This window comes from Puma concolor, chromosome E2 (genome assembly GCF_028749965.1).
Source record: "Puma concolor isolate L17-30 chromosome E2, mPumCon1.1.hap2, whole genome shotgun sequence".
Classification (NCBI taxonomy): Eukaryota; Metazoa; Chordata; class Mammalia; order Carnivora; family Felidae; genus Puma; species Puma concolor.
The window spans coordinates 27,854,904-27,873,133 of NC_141681.1; the positions used below are offsets into that span (position 1 = coordinate 27,854,904).

General features: G+C 52.3%; 1 protein-coding gene across 6 annotated transcripts in view; it reads left to right on the forward strand.

Annotated features, from left to right (window-relative positions):
* Positions 1 to 18,230, forward strand: part of CNGB1 (cyclic nucleotide gated channel subunit beta 1) — an 86,842-nt gene that overhangs the window by 26,807 nt on the left and 41,805 nt on the right. For all 6 annotated transcript variants that reach the window (XM_086689310.1, XM_086689311.1, XM_086689314.1 and 3 more), the window contains 5 exons: positions 1,219 to 1,381; positions 2,307 to 2,390; positions 8,416 to 8,503; positions 9,198 to 9,234; positions 15,463 to 15,622. In XM_086689310.1, the coding sequence (XP_086545436.1) occupies positions 1,219 to 1,381; positions 2,307 to 2,390; positions 8,416 to 8,503; positions 9,198 to 9,234; positions 15,463 to 15,622 (532 nt within the window). The remainder of the gene's footprint in view (positions 1 to 1,218; positions 1,382 to 2,306; positions 2,391 to 8,415; positions 8,504 to 9,197; positions 9,235 to 15,462; positions 15,623 to 18,230) is intronic.

Consider the following 18,230-nt stretch of genomic DNA (forward strand, 5'->3'; position numbering starts at 1 on the left):
AGGGCAGGCGGGTGCCTCTGTGTGAGGCAGGATAATGTCTATACCTGGGAACCAGGAGGCAGGAGCAGGGGAAGACAGCTCTTGGAAAGCGGACATCCCTGTGCCTGGCACATGGGACACACCTTGTAACAGAAGCTGTGAGCCTGTGTCTCAGTTTGCTCATCTGTAAATGAGGAAACAACATGAAAGAAGGAAAATAAAATGGGGGGGGGGTAACAATTATTCCCACCTCAAAAGGTTGGTTTGAGGACTAATTGAGTTAATCCATGTATGTCATTAAGCACAGGGCTAGGAACATATAAGTGCTCGATAAATGTAGCTGCCATTATATTATTATTATTTTTTCTACACCATGAGCAATACTTTCCAAAGTCACAGGATAAGACTTCAGACCAACTCCCATTTAAAGTCACTATTCATAATTTCATGCTTGGCTTAAGGATCACCAAGATCCTGGAGCTTTTTGGGAACACCTGATATCTAGACAATCTCCTCTCTTCTCCCCTTCCTCTTGACTACGGGGGACTTAGGTCCCTGATGGGAGTCCCCTGCACCCACTTCCGCCGAGCTCACAGCCCCACACTGTTTGCACTGTCAGGGACCTGAGTACGTGGAGAAATGGTGAAAATGACAGATCCTATCTGAAGGTGGGACCATCTCTGCCAGAAGGTCAATCCCCGCAGAAGCTGGAGCCTCTAGGCCCAGGAGGGAAGGACTGCTAGAAATGGGTGCTGAGGTTATGAGCATTTGTATGCTGTCACCAGTGGGCGGCATCTAGAGAACATGCAGGAGGCAAGCTCTCTCTGTGTTCCTCTGGACATGTCGGGTCACCTTGCACCTGGATGTGCCAAGGCAGACCCCAAGCTTGGATCTTCCGTATCTCCTATGATGCTGTGGTTAGAAGCGTTATTTCTGCTTCTGCACAAACCTCCAAGAACGGGGGTCCTAAGGAGACACAAAAGCTAACTGTAATTGAAGCTCTATCTCAAAAGGAAAAAAAGGGGGAAAATGACCAGAAGGAAACAGGGTGAACGATCATGGGCTTCAGCCTGTCACTTTAGCACTGATCTGGCTGCTAATGGTCCTGTGGATACTGGTGCTGTTTCTGCTGCTTGGCTGAGAGCTGGCCCATGGCTGGTGATGGCCAAGGCCCCCTGTGTGGTCCCTGGGACTCAGAAGCCCAAGCCCACTCTCCCCTGTGCCCTGTGTCCCCTGCAGTCTGCATCCTCCCTGGAGGCCAAGAGGAGCCCGATCTCGTCCTAGAAGAGGTTGACCCTCACTGGGAGGAGGACGAGTATCAGGACCGGGGCACCAGTCCGCAGGGCTCAGAGGCAGCTCCAGCTTATGAAGAGGAGAATGAGGCCATGGAGGAGATGCCCAGGTGGGAACCAGAGAAGGCCCTGGAACAAATGATCGTTTGGAAAGATAACAGGCACATGGTACAGAATCCCAAAGGTATCAAAGGACATAGAACAGGAGCCAAACCTGCCTCTACTCCTTCCTCCTCCTCCGTCCCCCAGACATCCAGTCCTCTCCCTGTGAATAGAGACAGTAGCTGCCAGTTTCTTCTGTGCTGGTCCAGGGAGCGTCTGAGCATTTACAGGCATGATTCCTTTTTTCTTTTTTTTTTTTTTCCACACAAGATAGCATATCACACGCACCTACGTATCTGCAACTTGCTCTATTCATTCAACAATATACCTTGAGGTGTTTCCACCTTCAGTGCATAGAGATCATCCACAGATTGTTTTTTAACAACCGCATAGTATTCTATTGTGTGGATGTGCCAGGATTTATATACATTTGTGATTGCAAAATTTTGTTATTGTAAACAATTTTGCAACAAACACTCTTGCACATGCGCGTGAATAGGCCTGCAGGATAAATTTGTAGAAGGGGGGTTGCAGGGTCATTGGGCATGGGAATGGGTACCTAGGGTAGTGATTACCCACTTGCCCTCGGTAGGGACATAATGATCTTTGTTCCCTCTAGCGATCTTGGTGATAACCCCTCAAGCTGTCAGGTCCTCAGGCCCATGACATACATCGTAAAGGTGGGGAAACTGAGGCCCAGAGAGGCTCAGAGGCTGACCCAGGGTTGCCACTAGGATGGTGGAGGCTGGGCCAGGCCCCTCATGCCGTGGAGAGGCCTTGCTGCTAGAGGGAGCCTGAGGTTGCTCAAGTGGGGTTCCCCAGGTCAAGTCTTGGTTGAGATTTTCGGGTCTGGTTTCAGGGGTCATGGGACCTGAGGTGGACTGGGGGTGGGGCTGCAAGTGGGCTCACCTCCTGCTTCTGACCTCAACTCAGGGAGCTGCCCCAGATTCAAGAGGAGAGAGAAGATGAGGAGGAAGATGGAGAGGAAGAGGAAGAAGAGGAGGAGGAGGAACCTAAGTAAGGCACTTGTGTGTTCTCAGCCTCCCCACAAGGGATGGCCCAGGGAGGGGTTACAGTGTGGGACGGGGGGGCTTTCAGGGTGGGGGAGCTCCTTCCTTTGTTCTGTGCTGTGTGCTGCTGTGTACTGACCAGGGAGGCTGGGGAAGCTGGGGGTCCCCCCCAGCACTCATAATGACCCGAGACTCATATTGCCCACCCCTTAACACCCTCCCAGATGCTTATACACACACACACACACACACACACCAGAACACAGCCTCCTCGGGGTGGGGGGGTTGTTGTGCTCACTCCCATGTCCCTAGATCCTACAACAGTGCCTGCTACAGCAGGCGCCAAATAAATGTCGGCTGAACGCGTGGATGGATGAGTGAATGGGCCCATGCGGGAGGCTCACAGCCCCTGTAATTAACCAAACCAAGGCATAGGGCTGTGTCCCCCTCCACACCGTCCATGACGGTCCCATGGGTGCCTTTGAAGGCTGTTCTGGATTCTGCTCTTCTGCCCATTAATGGTTGATTCTCCACCCACATCCATAAAGATTTCAACAGGAACACACAGAGAAGTCAAAAGAAAGGAGATCAGAAACCACTAACAGTTATAATCATCAAACTACATCTTAATTATTGAAACCACTGACAATCATTCTGTGACACGATAGAGGTGCTAATTAGCACAGTGGCAATCATATCATAATATATAAATTCATCAAACTGACATGCTGTATGCCTAAAGTTCACACAATGTTATATGTCAAACGTATTTCAATAATTAAAGACTGAGAGGAAGGTGTTCAGCAGTGCGGGACAGATGGGGAGGGGGGTGCGTGGGGAGATGAACAGCAAGCAGGCAGTTGGGCCTGAGCGTGGAGTCGGGGGTGAGAGGTTGGAGATGGAACGTCGGGAGTCTGGTCATGTGGACGGAACCGGAAACCGCGGGGCTGGAGGAGATGCTGGGGGAGCCAGTGTGGACAGAGGAGAGGCCCAAAGGCCAGAGCAGAGCCAGGGAGATTCGAGGAAACAGAAGCGCCTGGGGAGGAAGTGCCCGTGAGGAGGAGGGGGTACCAATGAAGAGAGTGGGGGACAAGAAGAGTGTCCTGGGGGTTTCGAACAGGGGGGAGTGGTTTGCTGCCTCAAAAGCAGCCCGCATGTCGGGGGGACAGTGACACTGCAGCTGGTGGACATGGTGGGGAGATGATGCTTCAGAGGCTGGGGGCCAGATTGTGAAGACCTGGGACTTGCTTTCTCAGGAGCAATGGGGAGCCATTGAAGGTTGCTGAGCGGGGAAATCCAGACGTGATCTGGCAGCTGCACTGTGGGGAGACTGAGGCAGGGAGAGCCGTGAGGAGGCTGTCATCAGGGGGCAGGCCAGACTGATTGCATCTGTGCCTTGCATTATTCCCTGTCCCTGTTGCTCCGCTCTCTGTGGTGCCCCCTGGCCCACACCCTTCTTCGCTGACTTGTCCCTCCGGCCCAGGCCTGAGGCACGGGCTCTGCTTCTCCTGGCAGAGTGACCTGGGCAAGTGCACACTGCACAGAGCTTCTGCCTCCGTGTCTGTGGAACGGGGATTCTAACACCTCTGTGAAGCGGTCACGGGCCAGCTGTGTATGGGGCATATTAGGACCTTGGTCGCAGTGAGCGCGTCATCAAAGGTCATTGATGTTCTCATCCCCGCGGAGGGTTACTTTCAGTCCCAGTCGGGAAATAGTTATACCACGAGACAACACAGGACTTTAGGGCTGGAGGTCTGCTCCGTGTCATCTGCTTTTAGTCCACCTATCCCTTGTTCACATGGAATTTTTTCATCCTTGGCAGGAGACCACATGGCTACTTGTTTGCCTCCAGTGATGGGGAACTCATGACCTCTTGAAGGCTGTCCATTCCATCCATATACACCTCTGATTATGAGATGATTTCTTCCACCAAAAATAAACGTGCCTCCCTATGGTTTCTGTAATGTGGTCCACATTCTGCCCTCTGGGCCCCCCAGAGCCAGGCTGCTCTCACTGACCTGCGATAGCCCGTCTCCTGGGTGAAGACTTAGGTGCTGCCTAGCTTTGTTAGTGCTGGTTTGTTAGTGCTCATGGTGGCGAGTTGTCCCCCGACTAAACCTGTGTGCCCAACACGGAGGCCTGAAAACCCCTTTATATGCCACTGCTCCTGAACTGAAATACCCCCCGAACACCAGTGATTTAGTGTGCTCGCACACATGCACTAACTACATGCATGTTCTCAGTGCACGGTACATGCAGGTACATGCACACGTATCTGCACATACACACCTACACGGACACAGACACACGGGCTGGGCTGGGCACACACTTATACGTGCGGGTATGCACACAGTCATACCCACACACAGCCTGCATACATGCACAAGCACATTCAGCACACTTGTTCACGTGTCCACATGCACAGGCACATTGGTACATGCTTGCACATAGGCACGCTGTGCCCTGTGTGCACGCTCATGCACACAAACACACGTGTACAGTTACCCACAAGTGCCGCACACACATACATATTCATACAGATGTTTACCCAGAGTTTCAAACTCAGGGGACTTTTGGGCTCCGGGGCCCTAGGCAGGGACGCGGGCACTGGGTGAGAGAGCTGAGTGTTCCCAGGGCCAGGACCAGAGGGTGTCAGGCGTGGGCAAGTGGACTGAGCTGTCACTGACTGGGGAAGGATGCTCTTGGCCAGCTTTGCAGAGGCACAGGGGTTACTGATGACGTGCGCGCGGGCCCTGGTAACAGGCAGATGGTCGCCTAGCGACCTGGTCTCTGCCGGCAACAGCTCGGCTTTTCCTAGCAACCACAGCCTTTTGGTCCCCACCTGCCCTCCCTGGGGGCATTTCTGCAGAGTTCCCCACCGCCTGCACACTCCCTCAATCTGATTAGAAGCAGGAAGGATCAGTAGCTCATCTGCTACCTGAGCCACACTGGCTCCAGAGCTGGCCTGGCAGGCTCGGGGGCTGGACCGGGGCTCTCCAAATTGTCTACCTGTGGGCACCCGACATGGGGCTTGGGATGAATACCATCGCCCCCAGCTGAACTCCTGCGTCATGGGCATTCTTATCAGCCAAGACAGCGAGACCCAAGTAGGTGGCTGCTTTGTCCTAAGGGCTCCCCTTCTTTCTTTCAGGGTGGGGGTGCCTGGTGAGGACCTTAGCTTAGGGGCACAGCCTGCTGGGGGACTTGGGGGAGGAGGAGCAGGATGGGCAACTCTTAGCTACTCCCTGCACTTTTAACTTGGATAACTGGGTGGGGAGGTTCTCCGGGATGCCCACCTCAGCGAGTCTGTGTGATCCTCCACTTGGAAATCTCTGGGATTTAGGAAGTTTCTAGAAGTTGATGGCCTGCTGCTTCTGGGATGGGCAAGAGGGGGCCTTGGGCACATCGCCGACCGGGAACAACATGGCTTTGGGTACATAGCTCCCAAACAACCTCTGGTAGTCCTGACAGGGCCACAGTAGGGCTCATTAGGTATCTTGATAGCTGGAGATGTTTGTACAAGATGCTCCCTAATCCACGTGGGTGATTCATAACCCTGCAGGACGCTCCCTTCTCTAGTGTTAGTAGCAGTCATGGCAAGAACAATCATGACAGCAGCTGCCATTTGAGTAACACTTGTTTGCTATGCCAGAGTCTGGGCACCTATTATTAATCCCATTTCACAGATGGGAGAACTGGGGCTCGCAGACAGTACCCTGTATGTCCAGGGGTGCACTGCCGGCAAGGGCAGAGTTGGTACCGAAACAAACACTTGGTGGCCCAAACGAAGGGAATTGCTCGTTGGTGTTGATAGATGGAGGACCAGGAACAACACCAGATATGGGAAGTCTTTTCTGACTTTCATGAGACTCTCACTGGCCCTCCTGACCTCGCTTAAATCTGTCAGGCCGTGCAGCCTGGGCAATTCCTCCCTATTTGACAGATAAGCAAACAGAGGCAGCCCAAGGGCTTCCCAGTGATGTATTAAAGGCCCTACAGTGATTTCCTGGCCTGATTCTGGAATGAGCAAGACCTCACTGGACTGTGGTAGTTCATTTCCCGGGCCTCTGTGTTCCAAGAACTGGGAAGGGCATAGTTCCCACCATACTTTTAGGGACCTTCAAGCGCATTTTAATTTTTTAAAAAATCAGACACCAAAATGAACTTTTCAATGGAAGAGAATGTTTGAACATATGAATCTTCATATAAATGCAGTCACAGAATATAATTTTTATTTTACCTTTAAGGAGGAAGGAGCCCACAAAACCTTAAAGTGCCCAGACCCCATGAAAGTCATCATGTGCCTTGCTTTTGTGACTCAAATCTCTTTAAGAAAATCTGTTTCTTCCTGGGCAGAGTGGGTAGTATGATCCTGACAGTTGAGGCCCCTTTTGATGGAAAGAGCTATGTAATGAAGGGAAATGAAGTGAGTTGGGTGCTCAGATCTCAGGACCCTGGACTTATTCCTCCGTGTCACATGGAGCAGAGGCAGGCAACCAAGTATTACGGACATGGCCTTGAGGGTCAGAGACACTTGTTTTATCCAGGCTTGCCTTGTGCCAGCTGTGTGACCGTGGACAGGCCATCTGTCCTCTCTGTGCCTTTGATTGCTAAGCTAGGACCAGTCACAGCCCCGGCCTCTCAGTGTTGTTTGGGTGAGGATATGGGGAGCGACAGCCCATGGGGGCTGCTGTGACAATGTGATTGCTGACTGATTCCTGCTGCAGTCTCCAAACCAACTGGGGCTGCAGTTCTGTCCCCACCTCCTCACCCACTTCAGGAGGCCTGAGGCTTGGCCCTCTGGGGAGAAAGTAGTGAATCCAGGTTTTCTGGATGCCAGAGAGAACACCCTCTGTGAGCCCTCGCTGACAGAGGTTGGGTAGGGTGGGCCACTAGGAACCAGGATCCAATTCTAACTACAAAAGTCACATTGGCTCCTGGTTCTGAGTCACCATTTTAACCCAGAGGCTGCACACAGGCATCTAAGGGTCCAGTTTCGCTTGTAGACAAGCTCTTTTATCTATATATTGCTATGAATGTATTAATTTGGATTAATTATCAGCACTTGAAGATTGGAGATTCTACCTTTAAAACATGTAGTTCAGGGGCGCCTGGGTGGCGCAGTCGGTTAAGCGTCCGACTTCAGCCAGGTCACGATCTTGCGGTCCGGGAGTTCGAGCCCCGCGTCGGGCTCTGGGCTGATGGCTCAGAGCCTGGAGCCTGTTTCCGATTCTGTGTCTCCCTCTCTCTCTGCCCCTCCCCCGTTCATGCTCTGTCTCTCTCTGTCCCAGAAATAAATAAACGTTGAAAAAAAAAAAATTAAAAAAAAAAACAAACATGTAGTTCAGGCTCCTCTTGAAAATCAGAAGATTTTTCTAAGCCAAGTGGGGTTGCTGACTCAGATGAGCACAGATTCTCTAACCATAGCCCTCTCTGCATCCCCTGGCCCCTGTCACCCATGTACACCTGGAGACTGGGCCAGGGACCCCTGAAACCTTCAGCAGCGGTAGTGTGGCTCTGATCTCATGGCATGGAAAGAACCAGGGCCCGCATTTGAGGTTTGTGTGGTATAAGACAATCTGCAGTGTGATTTTGGCCGGGTCACATTACCTCTCTGGGCCTCACTTTTCTCATACTCCCTGCCCTGCCTGCATCACCAAAGTTTTCTGGAGACTCACAGAGGGGAAATGCCTTTGTGCCCTTTGGTCACACCCACCCAGAGGACAGTTTCTCAAACCATCCACCCTGCTTTTCCTTGTACGTGCTATTCCCCCTTCCTGGACCCCCTTCCCTATTCCTCATGGTCAACTCATCATCCCTGAGGTCCAGCTCAGAGGCTACCTCCTCCAGGCAGGCCTCCTTCCTAGGCAGAACTGTGTTCAGCCTGTCCCGTGTGGGGAGCCTCATGAGGGTGAGGACCTATTCTTGGACATCTTTGTGTACCAGCTCCCAACACAGGGCCTGGCTCTCAGCAGGGCTCAGGAAATGTCTAACACTCCTAACGCTAGCCCTTTCCTCCCCCTCGGTCGCAGTGTCCTGCTGGATAGCTGTCTGGTGGCACAGGCTGGCGAGCACCCGAGCGGAGTAGGCAGGACCCAGCCCCAGGAGGCCGCCCACCAGGTATGGAGCCACACCAGGCCGGGTACCCAACTACTTCTGAAGCCTGGGTGGGCATCAGCAGAAGGGGCTGGGGCTTTGTCTACTTTGTTTACAGGCGGAGTTTCAGCTGGCGAGGTGCCCGCTGGACCGGGGAGCAGGGTGGTGGGTACGGAAGGCCTTGCTTATGCCGGAGGTCAGTGGTATCAGGAAGGGCCTGGGGTGACAGGCCCGTGGGTGGGGAGCAGCTGGACCTGAACACCGAAGTCCTCACATGGTTGTGTGACCCTGGACAAGTCACCTCCCCACTCTGGGACTCAATGGCCACCTTTGTAAAATGGGGTTAACATCCCCTCCCCGGGGTGTCGCACACAGTTGTATACTGTGGAGTGCAGTACCCAGGTGGGGAGTGCTGTTGGTGGCTGCTTTAGTTGTTTGGGCCCCACCTGCACAGGGCTGCGTGAGAAGGCCCCCTGTTATAAGTCACCGATCCAGGTGTTGGGGCCCAGGGCTCCTGTACGCCCTACTCTCCACACAGTAGAGGCCACCTCCCGGGATGCCCCAGAAGGTGGGGTGGCAGGGCCTGATGGGTCAGGCCGGGCAAGGAGGGGAATCGGGGCCCATGAAGACTGTTGAATACAGATCTCCCAACAGGGTCTGGGAGGGCCGGGAGGAAGGTTGATGGTCACAGCTTCTGTTTCCACTTCCCTGTTTGCAGGAGCCACAGGAGGAGGCCGTGGCTGCCAGCCCAGAAGGTAGGTGTATGGTGGGGGTGGGGCGCACAGAATGTTGAGGATACTTTCAGGCTGGGGACAGCCTGGCCAAGGGCACCCATCCCTTCTCCCTCCATCCCTACACCTGTCTCACCTCAGGCCGCATTAGCAGAATTTGGTGATGTACTCCAAAGGCCCAAGAGCGTTGCCGGAGGCTCCCAGGACTCCCGGAGGCCTGCGGAAACCCCGCTCCTAGTCAAGCCCTCCTGCCACCCCTCGCTGGGAATGCAGCTCTCTGAACTGCCATCTAAAGAGGGTTTGGCAGCAACGGAGCATGTCTGAGTGGGAATCGGGACCCAGGCTTGCTAAGGGTCCATCCTAGACTCCACGTGTCTTGATGAGCTTTTCTTTCCTGCTAAGATTCCCAGGCTGTACCCAGCACTTTGCTATTATTTACCATCCCCACCCCCAAGCCCGAGAACTCCAGGGAGGGTGGGGCAGAGTGTAGAGGACCCGAGGATAGCCAGGCTGGGGAGCCTAGGGCAGACGGACATGCAGCCCTGGCCTCATAAGGCTCCGTGTTTCTTAAGCCAGCCTGTGAGGTAGACAGACCATTTTACAGATGAGAAAACTGAGGCTCCAAGTGCTCAGGACGTGGCTGAGGGACCACTCAGACCTGCGTTTCACTCTTGGCTCCTCCCTCTTCCTTGCTGTGTGACACGGAGCCAGGTGTGTGACCTCTCTTAATTGTGGCTCCAAATCAAGAAAGACAGGGCAATAATAGTACCCACCTCACAGGGCATTTGGGCAGAGTAGGGTGGACAGTGTGTCAAAGGTCCCCAACACCGTGGCTGGCACTGAAGCAGGTGGCCGTAACGGGGACCATGATGCTTGTGTCCCAGGCAGCCAGTGACTGACATGGGACTGGACGCAGGTGTCCCAAACTTGCTCCCCACCTGGTCTTTGAAAAACTTCTTCTATTAACTTCAACACATAATCCGTAGGAAACCTACTAAGTCTGCAGCCCACGTGGATGAATAAGACCAGGGTCACCCAGGTGCAGACTCAGGTTCTGTGGGGCTTATTCCGCCCCCTCCCCCCGGTCATCTGGAAGCAGGTGGCCTGGGAACCACACTCTGAGAAACACTGAGGCATGGCCATCTGTCTGCCGCTACTCATAAGTGTGGACCTGGAACCGGCAGCTTTGGAGTCACGAGGGAGCTGGTTAGAAATACAGAATCCCAGGCTTCACCCCAGACCTGCTGAACCAGAATCTGTGTTATAACAAGATCCCTGGTGGTTTGTTTGCACATCAGTGTTTGAGAGGCAATAGCCTTGAGCCCTGATTCTCAAACATGTCTGCACATCAAAATCATTTGGAGAGATTTTAAAAATCAGACATTTCCAAATGTCCCCAAGTGATTCCAATGTGAGGCCCAGGAGAAGTTCCTGCTTCTGGTTGGAAGTGAAATTCGTTGAGCTCCAGAGTTTCTTTGGGATGGAAAATCCTACTGGGCCAAGAATGTTTGGCCAGTCCAGGAGGTCTGGATTCTTTGATTTTAACTTTTTCTGTCTGAGGTGGGAAACGCTACTGGTGGTTGGTTAACAGAGAGAGATAAGAAGTTGGGGGGGGGGGGGCTCGGCACTGTCCCTTAGAACTGTCACATAGACCAGCCACATGACTTGATGATGTTTTCGACGTTGGGTCCAGGGACACGAATGATGTTCTAGGCTTTTGGTGTAGCTGCTACAAGTGCAGGCGGGCACCGGGCTGGTGTGAGTTGGCACTGGAGGGTAGGAGCCTACCTACATGCCTTCTCTGACCCTGTGTTCGTTGTTGCAGTGCCCGGGGTCCCACATCTGCCTAAGCCCCTCTGGCCCCAGCACCATGGCTAAACCAAGGCAGGATGTGGAGCTGAATCTTCTGGTCCAGGACCAGCCACCTGGTCAGATGGCCCCAGGGCTTTCTCCCCCTACCCTGGCAGAGCACCTCCCCAATGTGCCCAGCTACCGCCCCTCAGTCACCCGCATCCCTGTCCTCATCACCCGGAGGACGGCCTTGTCCAACTCCAGCTTCGCCAAGGAGACCAGGAGATCCATCCGTCGCCTAGGTAGCGTGATCTCGTGCAGCCGGCATGCTTGTGCCCGTGATGTGTGCTTCCGCATGGCTTGGGCTGTTTCCTGCATGGGTGCCACGATCAAGGTGTGGGACTACCAGTTGAATTCATGGAAAACCACCCTCTTTTCCTGTTGATCATTGCCTTCATCTTGCTTTGTGGTGACTGAGGGGTATTTAGTCCCCTTATCTCTGTGCCTAAAATCCCGCAATTAGCAATTCATTTCTTTGGGTTAAACTTTGCATTCTGTAGATCATCATATATATATATATATATTTTTTTACAGGTAGTCAATCACAGCCTAGTTTAAACAACTTATTAAGATCTCTAGGCCAGGAGACCTGAGTGGAGGAAGAGAATAAATTGAGGGGGATGGGGCATAAAAGGAATGTGGGGGCCCATTTCAGACAGAATTCTACTGAGCTTGAGGATTTTCTGGGAGCTGGACTTTCTGAGGGTTGTTGATATCTGCCTAGCAAATTCCATTTCAGGAAAGGAGAGGCCCCCAGGTGTCTGCAGGCAGACTGGGAGGAGAGGCATCCTTAGGGGCCAGCAAAGAAGGAGGGCCTGTCTGGATCTGTTTAATTGTGATGAGGTTCCTGCAATGGCCTTTGGGCTGGGCTCCTGTGGCTTGCTTCCTGATGACAGAGTACTCAGGGACGTCCTGGCGCCTCTGGACCAACCCCTGTCACTTTCTGCCTTAACTCAAGCCAGACCTGCCCACTTTCCCTTTTCATTTGTTTATTTTTGGATGATACTGTGCAAGGGCACCTATGAGGTCAGTAGACAGGTAGAACTGGACATTTCATGAGACTAGATCCACCACGGTCCCTCTCTCTTCCTGGCTTGTGATGGACAGAGAGTGGAGGTGAGGTGGCACGCAGACCATCCCCACCGCCAGGGATGACACCCCCCAGGAAAGACCGACATCTACTCACTCCAAACCATCCCCCATCTTTCCCCCACCCCCGACGGATCCCTTCTCAATGTTTGCTATATTCTGTGCCAATTCTACTTTTATTGGCTTGCTAATTTTCTTGCAGTGGATTCATTTTTTAAAAATTTAATTAAGTCTATTTAATCAGGAACCTTTACATTACTATTCTAACGGGAAACCAGCACTGCTTGCCATCAATAGAAGGTGTAAATAGAAATAACCACGAGTGACCTGAAAACAGAGTCGTGTTGATAGTTGTAGTCGATAGATCTGTGGGCTGAGGGCTCACAGCTGAGGCCCACTCTCTTTGCCGCAGACGGGAGTTAGGATGTGTCAGAGAGGGGTTAAGGCCATGGGAGCCCCAATCTGAGACTTCCTCTCTGTGCATTCAGGATCTCGAGAGAATTGAAATGGGAGGGATGTCTTCATTCTCCATTTCCTCTGCCTCGTCTGTGCCATCCCAAGTCATCTTGTGTCCTCCCTGGTACCTGGGAGCCCCAAACTTGGGGAAATAGTCCCCCCTGACACGTTGGAACAGTGGACTGATCCAGCTGTGGTGAGACCTGCGATGATTTTAGATGCTGCAGACAAGACATGGCAGGGTGTAGCAAGAACATTATTCCCATCTCAATGATGCTGCTTGGCACGGGGTGGGGTTTTGTTTAAACAGAGGCCTGTATGTGTGTGCTGGTCACCGACCTCAGGAGGAAGTAAGAGTCTAAGAGCTAGAGCCAGGCTGCCTGGGTCCAAATCCTGGCTTGGCAGCGGGTTTCTTAACCTCTCTGTGCTTCGGTATATCCACAAAGTGGGGATGGTGATCACAAGGGCCTCCCAGAATGGCCAGGAAGGAGAAAAGAATTAATGTATATAAAGCAGTGGGGCACCTGGGTGGCTCAGTGGGTTAAGCATCCGACTCTTGATTTTGGCTCAGGTCATGATTTCACGGTTCGTGGGTTTGAGCCCTGCATCAGGCCCTGTGCTGACAGTGTGGAGCCTGCTTGGGATTCTCTCTCTCCCCACCTCTCTCTGTTCCTCCCATACTTGTGCTCTCTCTCTCTCTTTCTCAAAATAAATAAAGAAACTTACATATATATATGTATATATGTATATATATACATATATAAACACTAAGAGTTTACTAGAACAAATGCCTGGCAGGCACATAGGAAGAGCTTCATAGTAAATATTACTCTTCTCTACACCAATTTAATCATACCATATTATTCTTTCTATTTTTATTTATTTTTTTTTTTATTTTTTTTTTTTAAAGAACTTTTTTTTTTTTTTTCCAACGTTTATTTATTTTTGGGACAGAGAGAGACAGAGCATGAACGGGGGAGGGGCAGAGAGAGAGGGAGACACAGAATCAGAAACAGGCTCCAGGCTCTGAGCCATCAGCCCAGAGCCTGACGCGGGGCTCGAACTCACGGACCGCGAGATCGTGACCTGGCTGAAGTCGGACGCTTAACGACTGCGCCACCCAGGCGCCCCATTCTTTCTATTTTTAAATAATATTATTCTATAAAAATGAAACACTAACGTTAGGGGTTTCCCCTCCTTTCCCAGGGCCCACTGAGGGTGCAGAATCCTTCTCAGGGTGAGGCAGGGGTCGGGGAGCATCTGCCCCCTCCCATGCTCCCTGAGACAGTGTTGCGGATGCCCAGGCCAGGGCACTTTCTGCGGCCCAGGTGCCATGCTGGGGGCAATCTGGGACCCTCATCATCCCTGACAGACTTCCCTGGTCCTGGCTGCCCCCCATACTCTGCCCCACCCCCAGCTCACCTCTAGAGGTCTGCGGGGAAGCAGGGCGAGGCCTCTCCTCATGCTCTCTCCTGCTTTCCATAGCCTGGAGTATCTCTTGTTAGTCTGGCAAAACTTCTTCCTTGAGTTTTTAAAAACTTCTTCATTCTGGCTCATCCTCTTCCTCTGAGGGCTTCATTTAAGGCTTTAGTGGAACAAGTGCCAACTGTCTTGCTTAGGTCCCCTCCGCCAAATTTGGGGCACCTGGGTGGCTCAGTTGGTTGAGCATCTGACTTTGGCTCATGATCTCATCATTCGTGAGTTTGAGCCCTGCATCGGGCTCACTGCTGTCAGCACAAACCTGCTTTGTATCCTCGGTCCCCCTCTCTCTCTGCCCCTCCCCTGCTCATGCATGCACTCTTTCTCTCTCTCAAAAATGAATAAACATTAAAAAAGAAAGAATAGGTTCTGTCTGCCAAATTCCACAAGTGCTGGCTTTTCCCATGGTGGCCATTTAAAAAGAAAGTCATCCAAGCATTTCAACATGCAACCTCTCTCCACTTTGGGTGGTATGCACCTGCCTTGCTGGTGCCCAGGCTTCTAGGGCTGCTATTGAGTGGTCCGACCCAGGGGTGGTGGGGAAAGGGCACACCATCTCAGCCCCTCAGCATCCTCTGGGCTTCACCTCAGGTAGACCTGTCCTCACAGTCTCCGGGTGGGTGATGAAGCCTGAGGTAGGGCCACACCCAGACTGGACAGGGAGGACCGGTTCTGGGGATGTGAGACATGGCACGAGGCCTCTCAGAGTCAGGAGAGGGGTTGGGGTGCTGAATTTCAGGGGCTCCTGGCCTGTACAGAAACAAGGAAATACCAAAACGGATTTCCAAACAGGGGTAGCATACACTATAAGGACAAACTGTTATCCTTGATTGTAAGGAATTTCCAAACATCTCCATTTGAGGCCCTTCAAGAGTGTGAGGCCATGTGTCTTTATCACCCCTACCTTGGGATGGGGAAGCTGAAGCCCAGAGAGGGGAAGCAGCTGAGGCTGTGCTAGGCCAGGCCCTGGGACTTGGGCTCTCCTGGCCTCCCCATGCCCTCTCTGGGTGCTGCCACCCAACTCCCCGCCCCCCAACCTCCCCACCAAACCCCAGGTCCTCGATGCTTTCTAAGCAGTCTGAGCTTTGGAGAGCTGGACTCCAGGCAGCGCTCAAGAGCTTCTGTGGCTTCTATGGTGTCCTGGTTTCTTTTGCAGCTGCTGGGCTGGTGTTTGGGGTGGCCAAGGCCCTCAGAGGCCCCTGGGCTCTGCATTCTTGGACCCCCTGCATGGAGCTCTCCTGTGGGCCCTGTTGGGAGGTGAGGCTGCCAGAGGCCCCTCCAAACATGCTTTCTGTGCCTTTATTCAAGAACACAGTAAGGCCCTTGGGACCTGGCTCTCTCTCTCTCTCTGACTGTCTTCTCCTTCTTCTCTCCAAGTGCCTGCTACAGAAGAGCACCCGGAAGTGCAGGTGGAAGATGCCGATGCTGACGGCCACCCCGTCATCTTGGAGAACCCTCCCTCACCCGAGCTGCCGCCACCTTCTCCTGCCAAATCGGACACCCTTACGGTCCCGGGATCTGCCGCAGGGACCCAAAGGTCACCTTTTATGCTTCGCTTGGGCTTTTCACTGCACTGTGCCATCTGTCCATTTGGCAGATGGGGAGACTGAGGCCAGAGTGGGAAAGCAGCGGGCACAAAGTCACTCAGCGAGTTGGTGTCAGAACTAGGACTATGGCCCCACTTCTGGGTCCTAATCCCTGGCTTCGGACTCTATAAAGAGTTCTCCAAGGAAGTCCTCTCCCCAGTACCCTCAACTGTAAGTTAGAGGGGGTAATTAATGTAACAAGGCTAATTTCCACCCCCTCGTTTTAGTATCAAAATAATGGAATGGAGATACCAAAACACGCTAGAAAAACAAGCATCCATAGTACGACTGCACTAGAAGGTGATTTCATTTTGCTTCCTTCTCTTCCATATCTTGTTTGTGGGCCTGTGCTTTTGCGTGGTTTCATCTGAAGGGGTGATTTGGATCACATCTCATTTGAGACCACGTCTCATTTAGTAACCCCTTTTCCGTAGTGTTAGGCTGTCTCCCTAGCACTCATTTATGGTTACTATGTGACATTCCTCCTGCTCCTTGTGCCAGAACAGACTTAACAAATACCTCTTGTTAGGTACTGCCCATATGGGGCTCTTAACATCTATGTGGGCTTCTTCTCTGTGTCCTGGGGCTCCTTTCTCAAAAGTGGGAATCCTGGTCAAGGTTGCGCACGTCTTTATGCTTCTTGATAGAAATTTGTTGCATGATTAGAGTTGGTTTTGAACAACCTGAGCCAGGTAACTGAGAGAGGTCTTGCATTCAGCTGTAGGCAAACTGTGAAGTGCAGTACAGTGCTTTGTGAACAACTGCATTTAAGCTACAGGGGGGCTGCCCGTGCTTCTCCTGCAGTGGTTGGATTGGGAGACAGTTCCTTTTTCTTGGTTAATCTTGCTCTCACCCGTGGGTTCTTGAGTAAATTTCTCAGCTAAGGTAAAAAACCTGCCATAAGAAAGATGGCTAGATGTGACCAATTGAGGGCTCTCTGATTTTAATGTAAAGAAAAGAGTCACGATCTCATAACGCCTTGGAACACAGCTCACCATCCCATCAATCCTCATGTTTCATTCATTGAGCCACGTGCAGAACACAGATAGCAGAAGAAATAGAGCCAACATTGTTGCAGACATCTGGTCTACCTCCCTCTGTTCCCTTTATACAGGCTGGATTGGGGGTTGGATACCTGGGAACAGAGAGGGGACTAGGCTCACTTGGGGATAGAATCTAAGCCCCCTGCCTTCTGTTTATGAGCTGGGCCTGTGAGGCTCCTCTTATCCCTATCATTCACTCACTCACTCACTCACTCATTCATTCACAAACATTTACTGAACATCTTTATGCGTCAGACTCTGTTCTGGGTTTTGGGGATGCATCAAGGAGAAGCCTGACAGGGGTCTGCTATCATGGAGCTGACATTCTGCTGGGGCTGAGATAGACAATTAACAGGGAATTGAATAAACAAACAAGATCCAGAGAGCACTAAGTTGAATATGACTGCGAGAAACCAGGGGAGTCTCTGCCTGAGTTGGCCCCGAGAGGGGAGAATTCTGATACCTGACTTGAGAGGCCAGTGGGGCTGCCCCTGGTCAAGGGTGGAATGAGCATTGTGCAACCAACAGGCACCAAAAAGCCATGGAAACCACAGACCCTGCCGGAGGGGCGCACAGGCAAGGCCCTGCCACACAGCTTAGTCTTGGTTTGGGGTGAGTCCCAGCTCACCACTTACCGATGTGAGGCTTAAGGCAAGCCATGTAACATTCCTAGTTCTCCATGTTCCTACTATAAGGTGAGGATAGGCATACCACCTGTCTACTAGATTGCTGGAAGAATTCAATAAGCTGACTCATGCCAGGTGCTGTGCACAAGGCAGGACTGGGGGAGCCTGAGATCCACACTCTGGGGTCTTGTGCAGCATGTGCTCTCCCGGGCACAGGAGAACTGAATTTGGGTCCCACCTGTGCAAATTCTGGCCTTTGTCTTATCGGGTGTGAATTTTAATTAGAGTGTGAAAGAGGTAAATCCATGAGTGTTGTCATCCTCGGTGAGCTGGCAGAAGGTAATGGGATAGTTTCAGAGCCTTCTGAAATAAAGGCAAGTACTGCACACCCCTCCATCCGTATCCCTCTAGAAGCCTCTGGAATCTGAGTTGCGGTGGTTGAGGATGGGAAGAATGACAGGTAGATTCAAACCCAGACACCATCAGCCGGGACTCCAATGGCTCCAAATGCAGTGCCCTGTGGCAGACTTGGACTGAATGACGGGGGGCCCGGGGATGATTTAGTCTTCCTTCCTCAGACAGGGAGCCTGGAGCCTGGGGCTCGCTCCAGGTCACTCCATGGGCTGGAGACCAGACCCCATGGACCATGGATGTTTACTGTTCTGGCTGGTGGCCCAGCTGTGAGGGGAGGGAGGTGGGGCTTCCAGGAGAGTTAAGGCCTTCTCTGGCAGCTGAAAGGGTGGTGTGAGAGAGAACACCGGGGATGTGCTGGGGACACTGTGACTGTCGAATGGAATGGGAGGGCAGAAGAACATTTAAGCTGAGGCCCCACTGAGTGCTAAGTATCTCATTGAGTTGGGTAGATCTAGTCCCATTTTACAGAGGAGGAG